This window comes from Lytechinus variegatus, chromosome 4 (genome assembly GCF_018143015.1).
Source record: "Lytechinus variegatus isolate NC3 chromosome 4, Lvar_3.0, whole genome shotgun sequence".
NCBI classification, from domain to species: domain Eukaryota; kingdom Metazoa; phylum Echinodermata; class Echinoidea; order Temnopleuroida; family Toxopneustidae; genus Lytechinus; species Lytechinus variegatus.
The window spans coordinates 54,894,260-54,912,475 of NC_054743.1; the positions used below are offsets into that span (position 1 = coordinate 54,894,260).

General features: G+C 35.1%; 1 protein-coding gene and 1 long non-coding RNA gene across 3 annotated transcripts in view; both read left to right on the forward strand.

Annotated features, from left to right (window-relative positions):
- The window catches only part of LOC121414347, a 54,467-nt gene that overhangs the window by 28,874 nt on the left and 7,377 nt on the right, over nucleotides 1-18,216 (forward strand). For both annotated transcript variants that reach the window (XM_041607498.1, XM_041607496.1), the window contains one exon: nucleotides 16,038-16,214. In XM_041607498.1, coding sequence (XP_041463432.1) covers nucleotides 16,038-16,214 — 177 coding nt within the window. The remainder of the gene's footprint in view (nucleotides 1-16,037; nucleotides 16,215-18,216) is intronic.
- LOC121414348 lies at nucleotides 2,676-7,068 on the forward strand. Its single transcript, XR_005969840.1, has 5 exons — nucleotides 2,676-2,707; nucleotides 3,953-4,051; nucleotides 4,789-4,950; nucleotides 6,005-6,278; nucleotides 6,664-7,068. It is a non-coding gene; the product is annotated as an uncharacterized LOC121414348 (long non-coding RNA).

Here is an 18,216-nt window from a genome sequence, read left to right on the forward strand (position 1 = left end):
AGCTCTCGGCAGTGTGCCCTTCATTTTTTGATCAGATGCCGGGATCATGAACGTATTTCACTTGCAAAATTGGACTTGTAATTCTCAAAATTGCTTACGTGTATTCTCTATGGGGAATATCGTGGCTTTGACTGCTTCTTAAAGGGCGCGGGTTCGAGTCCTGGGGTGAACAAGATGAATTTTTTTTCTTTTTGCCACTTCTTACATGATCCTTTATGATAATTTAAAGGTATAAAAGTTTAAATTTAGCAAGATAAAACAGATTATAATTACTTTTTTTCATATCAAATGTATTTTGCGTGTAATCTCTATGGGACACGACCTTTTCTCAAAACTACATGTAGATTCGACATTCCTCTATTTCTGAGCCATATCTCCATTTTTCTTGTCAGTTTTCCATGAGCTTTGAGTATGTTGTAGCTGAGATTCTAAGCTTTTGCCATTGAGCCCACCATTTTTTGATCAGATGCCGGCATCATGCCTGTATTTCGCTTGCAAAATTGGACTTGTAATTCTCAAAATTGCTTACGTGTATTCTCTATGGGGAATATCGTGGCTTTGACTGCTTTCTATAAAGGGCGCGGGTTCGAGTCCTGGGGTGAACAAGATGATTTTTTTTTCACTTTTTTTCTTTTTGCCGCTTCTTACATGATCCTTTATGATAATTTAAAGGTATAAAAGTTTAAATTTAGCAAGATAAAACAGATTATAATTACTTTTTTCATATCACATGTATTTTGCGTGTAATCTCTATGGGACATGACCTTTTCTCAAAACTAGATTCGACATTGGTCTATTTCGTGAGCTATATCTCCATTGTTTCTTGTCAGTTTTCCCTGAGCTCTTAGTATGTTGTAGCCGAGATTCTAAGCTTTCGAAAATATGCACTCCATTTTTTGATCAGATGCCGGGATCATGCCCGTATTTCGCTTGCAAAATTGGAATTGTAATTCTCAAATTTGCTTACGTGTAATCTCTATGTGGAATATCCTGGCTCAATGGATAACGCATTTGACTTGCTTTCTCGGGGGCGCAGGTTCGAATCCTGGGGTAAACAAGATGATTTTTTTCAATTTTTTTCTTTTTCACCATCTCGTACAAGATCCTTTATGATAATTTAAAGGTATAAAAGTTTAAATTTAGCAAGATAAAACAGATTATAATTACTTTTTTTCATATCACATGTATTTTGCGTGTAATCTCTATGGGACATGACCTTTTCTCAAAACTAGATTCGACATTCCTCTATTTCGTGAGCCATATCTCCATTTTTTCTTGTCAGTTTTCCATGAGCTTTGAGTATGTTGTAGCTGAGATTCTAAGCTTTCGCCATTGAGCCCACCATTTTTTGATCAGATGCCGGGATCATGCCTGTATTTCGCTTGCAAAATTGGACTTGTAATTCTCAAAATTGCTTACGTGTATTCTCTATGGGGAATATCGTGGCTTTGACTGCTTTCTATAAAGGGCGCGGGTTCGAGTCCTGGGGTGAACAAGATGATTTTTTTCACTTTTTTTTCGTTTTGCCGCTTCTTACATGATCCTTTATGATAATTTAAAGGTATAAAAGTTTAAATTTAGCAAGATAAAACAGATTATAATTACTTTTTTCATATCACATGTATTTTGCGTGTAATCTCTATGGGACATGACCTTTTCTCAAAACTAGATTCGACATTGGTCTATTTCGTGAGTTATATCTCCATTGTTTCTTGTCAGTTTTCCCTGAGCTGTTAGTATGTTGTAGCCGAGATTCTAAGCTTTCGAAAATAGGCCTCCATTTTTTGATCAGATGCCGAGATCATGCCCGTATTTCGCTTGCAAAATTGGAATTGTAATTCTCAAATTTGCTTACGTGTAATCTCTAAGTGGAATATCCTGGCTCAATTGATAACGCATTTGACTTGCTTTCTCGGGGGCGCAGGTTCGAATCCTGGGGTAAACAAGATGATTTTTTCCATTTTTTTCTATTTACCATCTCGTACAAGATCCTTTATGATAATTTAAAGGTAGGAAAGTTAAAATTTAGCAAGATAAAACAGATTATAATTACTTTTTTTCATATCACATGTATTGTCATACCCCGGGGGGGGGGGGGGGGCCACTTACATTGACGAGTGGATACCATGCGCGACCAAAAAAACACGTAAAAAGGATGTCCTTTTCACGATAGGGCACGTTACGTACGTAACGTGAAAAGGGTGTCAAAAACACAAAAATAATGAAAAAAGGGTATCCATTTCGCTAGTAAAATTACGTGTTTAGGGTCGAATTTGCGGGGATGATAAAACAACATTAAAATGTTTCATAAAGGATGTCCTTTTTGCCCCAACATTATGGCCCGAATTCACAAAGGTGGACTAAAGTTATACCCGGGGTATAAAACGCGTCATTTGACGTCATTTTAATCCATGGACTAAAGTTAGTACCTAGGTACTAACTTTTGCGATTCACAAAGGTGGACTAAAGTTATACCGGGGTATAAAACGCGTCATTTGACGTCACGATTTAGTCAGCTCTTTGGGCCGGGGTGGACTAAATCGGTGGATTAAAGTTACTCCACGGTTTTAACCAATCAGAGAGCAGCATTGCGGTTGCAGAAAAGTTTGCTGCAAAAAAAAAGTTTTTTGGACGGAGACAAGATTCGGTGTGATCGGCTTATCTAAACTTAAAAAAAGCTTAAAATTTCACGACTTCGACCGAGATTGTAAGTAAATTACATAATTAATTGGAGCTTAAATCATGACGGAGCCTTCAGTTCCATCTGTAACTATCATTGATAGCTTTAACTTTCCAAAAAGTGTACTCGAAAACTTGAAATGGTATCTTAATCATTGTTATCGTCGCGTCTCTAAGCTGCTCAGTCCCAGCCATGTATTTTTGTGTGCGTTCTTGGTTATCAGATGAGCAGTGCAGTGCGAGACGCAATTAGCAGTCACACTCACAGGCGAGGTAGGCGTGATTGAAAGGCCGATACTAGTTATGCCAGGCAGTGATTTTGGGTGATTTTCGATTTTGTGTGATTTTCATGGAATTTTTGTTGTCTACGATACCCCTTCCAACACAATACTGTGCATCGAATTTTGTCTGAAAAGTGAATCAAGACCAAGGAGAGCAGCGATAAAAAAAAAAAAAAATTCTAACGTTACAAATACAAGAGCCGGTCTAACGTTAGACATTCTACCCTGGGCTGGCTTTGCCTTGGCTTGGATAGATGGCCAGGCTTACCTGGTAGCCATGTTAGAGTTAGTCCTACAACATCGTTGGAGTAAAAAAAAAATTAATAAGGGTCAACTCGAGTCTAAGCAAGGCTAAGCCCTGATTTAAATATTTTTGGAAAAAAATGTTTTAAAAAGATTGGGTTCCACTCACCACTGTTTACTCCAACAGCTGTATATGAACTTAATTTTAATATGACTTTGATTTTACTAAAACTAAGTTTTACTTACCTTCGGCATCGCATTTGCGATCACTTCTAGATTTACGGTGTCGTCAAAACAAAAAATAATGGAAATCCTAGGCCTAATTGAATAATTTGAGTAATTCTAACTGAGGTCTAACTTTGAAAATTCTATCTTTTGGGGGTTATTTTCTCTACCCCACTCTCTTTGTTTCAAGTATTTTTTTTTCACAAGGTGTCCTTCCAATGTTAAATCCACACGAGACCGCACATAACTACAAGTGCATTTGATCTTTAGTTCTAAACATTTGTAGTAGACCGATAAATAGGTTTATTTCTGTCAGAGATATGCTCCCCTGAGACTTCATGTGGCTCCGCAGCATCCCCTCTCACAAAAAAATCAGAAAATGTTGAAAGACTCCTTTGAAACAGCGGATTTTATCATTCTACAATTGTACCTGCTTATTATTTTTTTCTTTGATATAGGGCCTAGTACATTGCAGTATGATTGATGAATAAATATTTTTTCATTCTTTTTTTCTTCCATATCAGAAACAGACCATACTCGGCAGACTGTGAGATTGTGATCAATCAAGACGACAAACATGGCTCACATTTTTGAACTGCTGTGCCTTCTTGCAACAGAGTGAGGTATGTCTTATCAATTCATATTGAAAAAAATTAGATATCATTAAAATGGCATTTTGCATTAAATGTTATTTCTGTGATTTGAATTCATCTTGTAATTGTTAATGTATCATGTATGTTACTTTTTCATTCTTGTCATAGTAATTGACAAAAAGGAAGAGAGGGGGGGGGGACCTTGCTTGTATGTTATAAGCGTATGTGTACTGGTCACTAGCTTTTTTTTAAAGGCTTGTTGATCTCCAATTAATCCTGACATTTTGTTGAATATTTATTTAAAAGAGAGAAAAAAGCATAGTCAGTCTTATGAATGCCAGGGGGGGGGGTGGATGTAGAAAAAAAAAGTTTAATGAGACTTTGATGAAGATTCATGAAAATATGTTATTCGAAAGTCACTCGCAAGCAATACCCTCTTTTTGTGTAAACAATGTTCTATAAAATTAGTGCCTTGCCTTCACTATTCAAGCCAATTGAAAGTGATTCAGCATCTCTTAGACGCGCATGGTTTGATCAATGATGATGATCAGCAACAATTGGCAGTTTTCTTTCTTCACATTTACAAGTACATGTAGGTAAATAGAAAAGCTACTCATGACTAGACATTTTTATCTTTTTTTATGGATTTCTGTATAATCTTTGACATTCTGTTCCTCACTTTAAACACTTTTGAATTAAATGAAATTCAAAGAGTAAATTGCCCATTCATGATGACTCTTCAACACAATCTTTCAACTTCCATGCAGATTCAGCAACACATAGGAAGACCACAGCATGGATTAAGAGACAGGAAGAATCCATTTGAATGCTACAAGGATGAACCTTTCAGAGTGGGCTACCAACAGAGAGAAACGACACATTGCCTGACATGTTACATGTTTTGACAGGACTTTGTTTTTATGCCATTGGTGAGTTTGCATATGCGAACTATAAAGCAGAAGGTAATTGGGGGGGGGGGTCAAATTATGTTCTATGAAAGCGATTCTCCAGGCCAAAAATAATGAGATTTTTATAAAGAAAAATTCGGCTCGCAAAAACCATCAATATTGGATGGAGAATTATGAATTGATTCAATTTTAAAGTTTTACATTACTTGGGGGAAACAGTTCTGTGTATCCTCATGAATATGCAATATTCACATCCCCACTTGTTCTCTAGTGATTTGAAATTATAATCGTTCATTTTTTTCCTCCAGGAATGTAAAAATGTCGTTGACTGCTGATTATATATTTAAGATAGTTATTGCGAGTTCAGAATAATGTAAGGATCAAGGGTTGGAAGTATCTAGTCATGAAAATTAAGTTTTATGTTTTGCATAGCATGCAGATTTTCCATTAAGTAATTGTCGCCAGAGCAAATATCGTGGAACCCTTGTACATTCATGTATGGAAAATGTGTGGATGTGACATCATCAGGCCATTTCTTGTATATTAATGATAACATGCACATGGTTTACAGAAATAATTAATGCAAAACCTAATATAATTCATTATCCAAATTGTATGATTTTTGTTTCTGCTTTCAGTCAGGAGTACAGGGGAGGGGGAGTGTTGGGGGTATTTCAGAGAAAAGTTTTTGTGGAAATGAAACATGTAACCCTTTGGGTTGCAAATGGGTGGGGATTTTATTTTTCTCTCATTTTTTTACAATGTAGCAACATTTTTTAATACAAATATGTCATTCAAGTGGGAAATTATCATGAAGGATGGTTTATAATCACCCAAAAAGAAATATTGGTATGTCATTCCAGCTTAAGAGATATTGTCCATTTTGCATGGATTGTTATTGCAGTAGATTTTTTTTAGTGAATCTAAGAAAAATCTCTTTAATCAGTTCCAGTGCATCATAAATATCAGCTCATAACAGAAGCACAATGTTTGCAAATGTAAATGGTAAAGTATCAATTGGCTTTCATATCAATAAAGCAATTACACAACATCACTTATCATTCATTAACTAAAGGTACCTTTTAGAAGATGCAAGCAGACAAAGCAACTATATCATAGTCATCCGTGTGCAGAATCATCAAAGATTTTTCTGAGGCAATGGCAAGGAGTAACAGTTGATGAAGTGTCCGATGACGAGAAATTCAAACCACCCAGCGACAATTTGATGATTGCTACAGGTTTCCAAGAGTCGTAGGTGCTATCGATTGGGGCCATGTCTACATCAGGAGTCCTGATGGGGAACAAGCCCTGTACTTAGCAGGAAGAACAGGTCTTTTGTAAATGTATAGGTTGGTATACACACTCAGGTTTCAATTTGATATTCTCTGTATTCAACACCTACTAGATGTATGTGATAATGAAGAAAACATATATTGGCCCCTACTACATACTGTATTTAATCAAATTTCAATCTTGTTGGTCAAATTTTCTTGTAATTTTATACTCTTTATATGTGAAATAAGACAATTTTAAAGATTTCACAGAAGAAAAAAATATATAGATAATCTGCTAACTTTCCTATTGCAGGAGAAATGAAAAATAGTAAAAAAAAAAATGCATTTTGCTCTTCAGGTAAAGGGGGTATTAATTGCTTGATCAATGAAGATATATTTCCAGAAAGAATAACGAAGAGCAAATTTTTTAATATTCATTTTGTTTTGATCCTTATTGCAGGTATCCGTTGCTCCTCTCTTTGATGAATTCCTGCCTGCATTCTGTTGTCAATAGAAAAGGACCATGTGCTTCGGGTATTAAGCATTCCATTGGATTATCTGTGTATGAAAGTGGACACTTGTGATCACAAAATGGTAGCTTAGTTGATAGGATGTATTCATGCATTCCGATTTATCATTAGTGATCAAATGACCATCTTGCTTTTAAAAACCCAAGTTCACAACATTTTTCTTGTTTGACAAAAGGTTTGGGATGTGAATTCCAGGAAATAAATGAAACACACGATGGGCTAATGTATAAGCAGGGATGTGAGAGGTATAAGCAACATTTTGCTCATGCTTAACTAAGTTTGGCATGAGATGGTCTTGGTCATTCTTATGATTCAAGTCTATTTTTATACCATTTTTTTTAAACAACAATCAATGTTTGAAGCCTCATGATTTCAATATCAAAACCTCTTTGTTAATTAAATGGTCATATTTCTAAGCATATGCAGCTTCCTAATTTATCAAATTTAAATTATATAATATCATTTTTGCTGAATATCCTTTTTTTTCCCCACCTATTTTCATAGGCACTAAGATACATTTCTGTAAAGCACTATATATACATTGCAAGCTATTATCATTTGTTTGATATTACTATTTTATGATAGAATCATCCTTTAATTTCTTTCAGAAATATAATTGCCTAATTACCTGTGATATTCATGCTTTAGCTGTAGAGTTTAAAATCTTGACTAAACTTTTTTTATCCATTGTTTATCTATTTTTATTCAGAGTTTCTGATGCATTGTTAAGAAAATGTAAACAGTCTATTCAATCTTCGTATCATTATGTAAAGAATTTCAATCTACTTTAAAAAAATATTATGTACGAAATAAACTGCTCTGTCTACTACACATGTACATATAAGTTTTGATTTTAAAGGTCAAGTCCTCCCCAGAAAGAATTCGATTTGAATTAATAGAAAAAAATCAACCTAGCATAATGCCGAAAATTTCATCAAAAATGGATGTAAAATAGGAATGTTATGACATTTATAAGTTTGGGTTATTTTTCACAACACAGTTATATGTGGAGATCAGTGGCATGCAAATGAGACAGTCAATGATGTCCTTCACTATTTCTTTTGTTTTTGTTGTATGAATTGTACAACATTTCATTTTTTTACAGATTTGACATTGAGGGCCAACTTGACTAAACCAAATTATATTATTAAAATAATGCAAATTCCACATGCTCAGGGAGTGACTAATCTTGGGTTCACTTGAAAATGAAGAGAAATTCGAATATTTCATCTAGTAGAATAAAAAGAAATAGTTTGCATACCGACCTGGATGTACATATAAACTGTTATGTGTGGTCAAGCGAAACTTTAAAAATGTCATAATTTAATATCTTTACATCAGATTTTGATGAAATTTTCAGTGTTACACTTGTTTGATTTTTCTCTTTTTATTCAAATCAACTTTGTGGGGGTGGACTTGTCCTTTTATTTTGATATCGTTTTCAAGTAATTGTGTCAGGAGAAAACAAAAATGTAATTCTTTTATCAATTCTGTCCATATGCTGCATGGTTCATCGTTCTTGCAGGAAGCAAAAAATAAATTTATATAAGAAAGACTGCAAAGGAGAGATTAATGTTATGTGTAAGGCAGGGGCGGTGGTAATGGTATGTTGGTTAAGGTTGTGTATGAAGAAAGTCAAGTGATTGCTTGCTTGTGCAGGAGGATATACTTCAAGAAACTTGTAGGGTATACTGCAAAATTATTTATAGTAAAACTTTTGAGAGAAAAGTATTTGGCACGTTAAGATGCACAATAATGTACATGTGATGGAAGCAAATGAGAAATGAAAGGAGTAAAGGTTGCTACATGTGTCACTGAGAGAATGGCCAGTGGTGTTATAGCATAAATCTTTGTTAAGTTATTTTCTTTTAGGGAAATTTAGTCCCTTCAGTTTGAAAGTATAGAGGGGGACCACTGACCATGGAAAAAAGCCCCTCCCCCAAAAAAATCTTTATTACCAAGAAAAAAAAGAAAGAAGGGTAAAACATATTTTTTGAATATTATGTCAAATCTATCACAAAATTGGATATTTGCAATTAAAATTTTGAATATTTTTCCTTGCAATTTTTATTTTACCTGATATGCCATATTTAGCCCCCTCAAAATTTTGGGCTTAATACGTACACCACTGTTATTTCCCCAATTTCAAATATATCATTGATTGGGTGGAATACCCTTTACACTTATCCAGGGTTGATAAGTCTTTATTTTTCTGATAAGGAAATTGTGTTTTAAAGAAAAAAAATACTGCAAGCATGGTGAATAGCTTAACCCCCCCCCAAAAAAAAAAATACTGCAAGCACAAACTGGAGAATAGGTAAAGGTTGGGAATAATGCGATTGCAAGAGTGAACTGAGTGTGGAGGAGCTACCAATGAGTTTCTCAGCTCCTTTTAGAGATGTTGGTAGAACTGACTTACAGAGTGGGGGGGGGGGATTGGGGCTCTTCCCCCAAAAAAAAAAAAATAATAATAAATTCATGACCAAGAAAAGAAAGATAAAAGAAATTAGGGTGAAATAGAATTATTCTTTTATATATATCATGTGAAAATCTAACAAAAACTTGGATATTTGTTGATTTGTAAAAAAAAATTGCTCGCTTAAAATTATTTTTTTTAATCCATTTATCGAGATACATATAAAAAGACAAGAATAAATAAATGAATTGAAAAAATACTTCAAATGGGAAAGTCAATTCTGAGGGAAAGGAAAAGGGGCACGCTTGTGGACGCGGGATCAGATCAAGGTCATGTCGCTTGGCCCCACGCGACGCTGGCCCCATCATGTACCAATTAACGTACACAACCTTAACCCGGGACAAAACCCAAACAAAGATTCAATTCCATATTTCCATTTTCAATCAAAGCTAGCTCCGGGCAAAGTTCCACCGGACTTCGATAAGGTAGGTAGGATTATACAATAGTATCAGATTGGTTGTGATTTATTTCAAACAAATCATAATGTGCACTCAATCTAACATTTAGATTTAATTGATGTGTAACGTTAGATTTAACTTCCGTAGATCTAACTTCCTCAAGCCTAAAAAAACGCAGTACAGTATTAGATAGATTAGGTAGGCCTAGATCCACGTCGTACTTCTGTGTTACGATGCCGATCGATATGGACTTCATACATAAGACCAAAAAGGCAAAACTAAAAACAACTTTGGTCTCTGTGATTGTTCCGCTGGACTCCGTTGCCTCCACTCACCAATTGAGAAATAAGAAATTGAAAAAAAAATGTTTACACCCCCTCGAAACAGCCGGTTGCTGCAGCTGTCTAAAAAAAGTTATAACTTGTTCACGTTACCGTACGGTGTACCGTATACATTGTGGTGAGCTTGAACTTCTCGATACTAGAGATACGGTACGATGCTGCAGGCGCAGCCTAGCTAGCTCGCACGCAGGCAGCGCTAGTCCGAACCTAAGTTGGCCAATGTTAACAAATAAGTAATGACAATGTTCGTTCTCAACACCGCATTGCTAAGAAATTCAAGTGCATGCTGCTGATACATGATTTTTTGGTTGAGTTCTGCCTCCTAATTCATGTGATGGCGACGTTTCATACGGCCCTAGCAGACTAAACTCTCAAATACGGCTCTGAGCATGCTCAGTACTGCTTTATTACACTGAGCATGCTCAGTGCAGTGCTATAATAGTATGCTAGCTTCAGTTCATGATTTAATCCATGGACTAAAGTTATACCCGGGGTATAACTCAGCCGTGGACTAACTTTAGCACCCGGGTATAAAGTTAGTCCATGGATTAGTAAGTCCACCGTTTGTGAATAGCGCGGTGGACTAACTTTATACCCCGGTATTAGCTAACCCCCGACTAAATTTAACCCCGGTATAAATTTAGTCCACCTTTGTGAATTCGGGCCTATGTGTTTAGAGTCCTATTTGCGCGAGGTGTAGAAGGTGGGGTCGTACTAAACCAAATAAGGTAAAGCCGACAACCAAAGGATCCGTAACAATAAAACATTCCTTTACTTGTTTAGGGGTTTATTTCAGGAAATATTTGCCAAGAGTATCGTTTTGTTTCCAATACTTGTTAAGGGTAGGGTTTCACACGCCAATACTTGTTAAGGGGTGCATTTTCAGAATATGGAAATTACGTGTTAAGGGTGCTTTTCGAGACCCCATGGTCGCGCATGGTATCCACTCGTGAATGGAAGTGGCACCCCCGGGTGTCATACTTCAAAGAGACCCTTTTACAGTGCTTTATCATCTCCCGTCGTTCACAAGCATTCTATCCATAATCAACATTCAGTTGTCATCATGAAGATCACATTGATCTGCATGAACATGGTAATAGTGATCATGATGGCAATAATACAGACCACCTAATTCGTCCGCATGACGAATTAAATTCTAGTTATTTATTTTTAACGATTTTTTTTGTCGCCAAGTTATCTCAAAATCGACTTGATCAATTTCATTGAATTTCATGTCATTTATAGGATCTGTCATGGACACGTCAGAATAAGCTTTTCAAGGTCAACAGGTCATGAGGACGTCATCTAGGCGCCATTTTGTAAAATCACATTATCAATCACATCTCCATTATCAATTATCAAAAATCAATCAAATTTACATCACATCAACTTCAGGTCAAGGGTCATCATGTCATGTCATCAAAGGTCATCTGGAGGTCACGACGCGCGCGTACGCGCGCGTCAAAATTTAAAAATGCTCAAAATCACTTTTTGACCAAACAAGAGTACGTTTTAGGTCATTCTAAGCATTTCAAAAATTTGCGCGCACGCATGCGTGCGCGTTTCCGCGCGTAACACCTTAACGCAACGCAGAAACACCGTTTTTTTTTACATCATTGCATTGGTAATAAAATTCTAAACAATTCAATACCTTGATCAACCTTCTACGACCATTAATAACGAAATTTACACCCGTCAAAGTTTGCAGCACGTGTGCGCGCGAGCTCTCACTATAGGCCATATATGGGCAAAAACATGCCAATTGAAAATTCACTGTAGCTCTTTAAATAGTCCGTTGACCCCCAATTTTTTTTTCATATATCGATAGAGTATGAGTTGTAGATTTGATTTCATGTCACCATTGTCCGTAAATTATATCATGACGTCATCAAAATGGCGCCTAAACTAAAAAAATTATTTTTTCAAAAATGACGTCATCAAATTTATGCAAATTTGGTTGTAACTTCTCGAATATAGATCATTTTTCGCCCAGATTTCGATATGATTTAGTTTAGAATATACTCTTTCTCCAACGTTACATAAATTTTCGTTTTGAGAAATGCATCATTGCGTAAGACAGCGATGAAAAGAGGCATGTCATTTTTCCTCATTTTGCGTGTAATCTCTATGGGACATGACTTTTTCTCAAAACTAGATTCTCCTTATGTATTTTGTATTGTTATTCGTAAACGTACAAGAGTTAAGCCTCGGGTATGCAGATATGACTCAAATATATTAAGGAGCGGATCCAGCTTTTGCCAATGAAGGAGAAATTTACCCATGTTTTCCCCGATCGGCAGCTCAAAGTTGATTTTTATTTGCTTCTTTGAAGGGGTAGTCCTAACAGTCACTTGCTCGCTTTATTCTCAAAAAACATGAATAAATAATAATCTCATATAAACTCCTTAAAAAAAGTTTGGATATCTGACTTTCATCGATAGTCCCTCCTCTTTTTTTAGTAAATATCGATATCGAATTAGCATAAAAAATACATAATTCATTCTCTTTAAAATGATACCCTACATGATATGATTATGGTCACTTGGAGGTGCAGTGCCTTGAAATGTGGGGCAAGGTATAAATTCAAAAGTTGCAAAATGACACAATATTGAAAGTCACTGTGCTTTTTTCAATGGTGATGAATGAGTTACTCTGCTGTTTGTTTTGAGTTTGATCGAGAATCCCTCCCCTGTTTTAATAAATATCAATTTGTAATTAATATCAATGAATAGATCATTTAACTCTCTTTAAAACGATACCCTATATAATATGATTATGGTTCACATGGAGGTGCAGTGGCTGTTCTTTTTTCGTGGTGATGAGTGAGTTTCTCAGCAGTTTCTTTTAATTGTTTTCATGCACCTAAACATCAACATTAACATGGAGTCAAACACACCTCTGCACAAGCAAACATATAACAAACAACATGCATGGGTATTTCAAACCACCACTCAAACCATTTTATTTCACAGAACCATCACTACATAATCCACAATAAAATATAGCAAATGAAGAGCAGGGGCTTGATTTGAGTGGATTTTTATCTCTATTGACACAGACAAAAGAACCGTGTTTGTATTGACCTTTTATGACCATTTCTGCTTGTTTTGTAGCTTTTCAGTTCAGACCTCATCCAATACCTTTGAGTCCTGCTCTTTTTTGTGGTTGGCTTGATCATAACAAGCATGGTATCAATTGAGTGATCTTTTGAATAATGTCAAATATGCATTGTGTAAAATTGGAATTCGGGAGAAAAAATGGCCAAACTCAGATTTCCAAATTTTTTTGAGGGGTTTTATTATCCTAATTGAATTGTACGAACGGGAAGCGCGAGCAAATCTTGAAAGGAAATTTTATGTATTTTGTCCTGACAATTCAATATTTTGAGCAACAATTGTGATCATGAACAAGATGTGAATGTACCTAAATAATTACTGCGAGCACGAATCACGAGCAGAAATTTCTGATATCCGCTCTGGCTTGATGGGAAAACAGACCTACTGCTGTTTGCAGTTACCATTTAAAGCGATACATATTTCAACAATCAAATAATGCGAGCGCGAAGAGCGAGCTGAAAATTTATGACATTTCGACCTAAAAATTTGACTATCTAAGCACTTTTGTCATCACAAACAGGATAGGTGTACAAATAAACATTTAGAATTAGACCTAAACATGTGGCACGCTATTCAGATTTTTTAATCACAAAAAGGATGACTAATCTTCCTTCATTAATAATGCAAGCGCAGAGCGAGAAGAAATGTTTTGATATTCTGATGTGAAACTGGATAATTCAAGCACATTTTGAATAAAGAACAAACTGCGTATCAATTGTGTGCGCATGCTTTTGAGATTTAGACCTTTTTTAGAATTCGAAATTCCTTTATCATGTTTATTATGAAAAGCAATAATGTGCGAGCGCGAGCGGAAAAAAACCCATAATGGCGATTTGAAAAGGGTCAATCTAAACACTATTTCAAGCATCGTAGGAAAATCGTGAAGTGGATATATATCGCACTTCACAAATGATGCAAGCGCGAAGAGCGAGCCAATTTGATTTAAAACATTTTTTTAGACCAGGCACACGGGGAAATTGCAAGTATATTTATTTTTTCAACATATGAAAATTACTATTTTCCTGTTCTTCCTATGCGCAAAATGAATCTTGTCGATATTGATATTCCATTCTGAAAAAAGGACAATTTTATTATTAGGAATCAATGAAACTGTTGCTTTATTTATCAATCTAATATTAATGAGAGCTAGAAATCTGTTGATATAATAAGGCCTGAAAACCGAAATTTTAGGCATTTTTGAAATATTCTTCTATACGGCCTACTAGTGCGCATATGGTAATCCTCAAGCAAATCGGCTGTTGATGGAATGCAGGAGACCCATGTGCAGGAGAATGTCTTGATGCACGTGTAGTTGCGGTAGCGTAGTTTGCTTACAACTGTGGGGATCGGGCCTGCTGTTACGAGGCCGTAAATTAAACATGGATATTCATTCATTCGTTTATTTCCATTTTCAACAATTACAGTTTCTTCTGTACATGTTGACATATATAAATAACAAAACATATTTCAAATATTCCTGTACAAGAAATTATATTCAAGATTATTACAAATCAGGTTGGAAATGGAGGAGGCTGCTAAAAAGCGAAGCTTGTAGAGTGCAGCCTCCTAATAAATATTCTTGCAGTTGTTTAGCATATAAAAAAATAACAACTTATAAAAAAATAAAATAACAACTTGATATGCTACCTCGAGGTCCTTTTTACTTTTTTTATGTTCACAGCGTTTCTCTCAAGTAAAAAGGACATTTTTGGAGGGGGGGGGGGGTTCCAAACAATAAATTACTTTGTGAACAAATCTCAAATAACTCAAATATTCATGAGGAGAATAAATTGTAGGGCCTATCACCAAAAGTGATTACAATTGAGAGTGATATAAATAATGGCCCCTTTGGATGATCAACATTATCAGATTGTGAGTAAATATTCTTGCTAGACTGGGAACTTAAAAATTGTCTAAAATAAAACACACCATCCCGTCGAGACAAAGAGTTACGGATGCTCTAATTTGAATCATGTAGGTGTTGATATGTGTGTCAAGTAAGTAGTGGAGAGTAGTTACTGACTGTGAATGGATTTAGTATTTAGTTATTGCTATATTTGTACTATCTTAAAAAAAGAGGAGGCTAATAACGGATGAGTGTATGAAGTAATCAAAACGTTTCTTGCAATTAGGGCACATCTCCATTCTAATGCAAAATGGCCCCAAACCTAGGGATAATGAGAATAATAAAATACTAGTAATCAATAATACAGGTTCGTTGCTAGGTTGTCAATATTTGCGTTTCTACGTATCTCATTGCACGAGTTAATCAGAAGAACTGTGAAATAAAACAGAAAAGATTTTTTATTTACTACATGTCATGAATTGGATTTACGATATCGGTTAAGGAAAGTTGCAATCATCTCGAAGTTAATATGTCTAAGGATTCTTAAATAGTAAAGTTAAGTGACTGTGTCGTAATATTGAAAATATGAAGAATACTCGTTTTCTCTCAAGCATGTCTGGAAATAAATTGTTCATTCGTCAATTCAAACGATCGAATATTGAAAACACTGACCAACACAAATAGTATACATATTCAATATAATCGATAATACAGACAAATCAATGAAATTTCGTAACAAATGTTGAATATAAATTAAACAAAACTACAATGTGTTGCAATACTTTTATCTATGATAAAATAGAAATGATTCTGATCTTACTTCCAGTTTGTTGGTAAACTCAGCCATGAAATGATAATTATCAAGCTCATTCGTTGACATAAAATGACGAAGCAAACCTTTGAAGTATATTACTATAATTGTTATCATTATTATTATTTAGCGTTTCTGGCCACTTTCATTTTGGTGTATATTCATTCACATTGGTTTGGTATACAGTATATTTATGAATGACAAAAAACAAATTAGATAGATTGGGCGATAAATGATATTAAACTATCAGATGAAACTGATGTTTGGTTGTCTCAATATGAATTGATCTTTTTCTCAAAAATATTGTACATAATAGGAAGAACTGGTAATTGAAAAGCCATGTGGACGGACTGCTTCAGAGGACCTGGCTGAATTCATGTGCTCCTCAAACACCCTGAGTTCTTTGACGATCCGTATACTTGGACGCCAAGGGAATGCACATATGCATGATGTGTTCTACTCGGTGCTTGCTCGGAACGCCACTGATACAAAGGTTCGTTTAACGATGATTTTTTTTCCATATAACAAATTGTGTAATATAATGTCAATTAAAGTCATTTTTGTTAGTAAGCAGTCAGTCGGCAAGGCCCTGTATTAATGAGCAAATAGGCAAGATTTATCCAAGTCCTCTCGTGGCTGAATTCATGTCCCTGCAAAATCTCGTGAATTGTGAGACTTTTTTCTCAAAGAATTTAACCACTTTCTTCTGGTGTAAAATTGATTATTTTTGTACCACTGGGAAGAGTAAATGTTTCTCTTTCATATTGGTTATTTCTTTTGAATAAAATATTTTGATAAATAAGTGATTTTTTTACAAGAAAAGATGCATCAAACAGAATTTTCCTCCTCTGTTTTCACTTGCAAATTGTGCAACATTTTGTGTTTTAGGTACCAACATTATTTATATCATCAGAAAGCTCAAACTCTATACTTTCTTACAATGTCACTCTTGATATGTGGCATCTTTTACATGGGTCAGCAGCCAGCTTTTTCCATCAAGATGCAAGACGAGATTTCTAAAATTTCTGAGTAACATAAAATCCAGAGTTCTGATTGGCTGAATAATGTTTTCACAACCAAAGGCGCGGGTCATTTGAAGAGATTACCACATGGTGAGTGTGACCTTGCAGAAGCCCAGTGTGGGGAACATTGGAATTTGCGTGGGTGTGTGGTCTCTGTGACTAATCAGAGTGCAGTATTCTTGTTTTGAGCTGCTAAATGTACTTGGCCTAAGAAAAGCTGGCTGCTGACCCATCTAAGATACATCTTCTTATACAAATTATATCATATTAAAGCGTAGATCTTCAGCTTTATTATGATTTCAAAATCATTTGTGCTCAAACAGAAATCAAGTGTGAAAACAACAACATTTGTTGCATGAAAAAATCATTTTGTTTCATGTTTTATATCAAAAGTTTTTCCTATATTACAACATTTTTTAAAAATTCCAAACACATGACCTGAAAGAATGATTCTTTTTCTTTACAAAGATACCAAGAACATGAAATTTGGTTCATATTTAGAGCAGCAATGGCAGAATAAAAAGAGGTGTTTTGGTTCGCACCAAGCTCATTAATAATGCAAAAACCCTATAGTCATGAATATCACTTTTCAGGGCTTGCCGACTGACTGTAACATTTTGGTAATATATAATTATATATCATGACCAGGAATGGTGGCAATCACTACTGCGTCTATCTGTATGAAATAAGAGGAGAACATTACTGATGAATGTTAATTGCTATTTACTATCAAAAGTATTACTATCCTTTTGCTCAGGCTACTTAAGATATTTCGGTGATTTTTCGTTATTCCGCATTCATCCCCCTTGCTCTCTCCCTTCTCCCTCCCTTTCCCTCTATTCACATGATATGATTAATTTCGCTTTTCTTGTCTCTGTCCCTTCCTGGCTCTATTCTCGGTATTTTCTTTTAATCTCGTGCAGTTCTTAATTTGTGTGCTTAATTGTACTTGTTGTGTTTTGTCCGCTGTTGTATGATTTGTTAAATGTCCCGCTCTTGCCCCATGCTGTCATTCTTTTATTTATTTTATAGTTTTCTTTATATATCTTGTCCTTGTACCGTTCTGTTGTTTTGTTTGTGTAACGTTTTGTTCAATGTTGGCCCTTTTCTCGTGTAGAAGTCAAATAATGTTGATATCCACTCTCATTTTCCTGATATCAGAGAGAATATAAAAAATAAACATTATCCATACAATTAAAAGTCATTAATATTTGACAGAATATAAATCAAATGTGATGATTTGTTATACATATTCATTTCTGTATTAATGTATCACTCATTCATTGAAGGGAGCTTTCAACAACAAGGTTTGCCTTCCAGTAGGTTTCATTTGATACCATTCTCTGTTGAAATATCAAATGAAATAAATTATTGATCAACCAATTAATTCATTGATATAAAAAACTGCCGTTGCCTGAAATTGGCCATAAAGCTATATAAAAACAGTATGACTGTAACATATAAACCTGATAG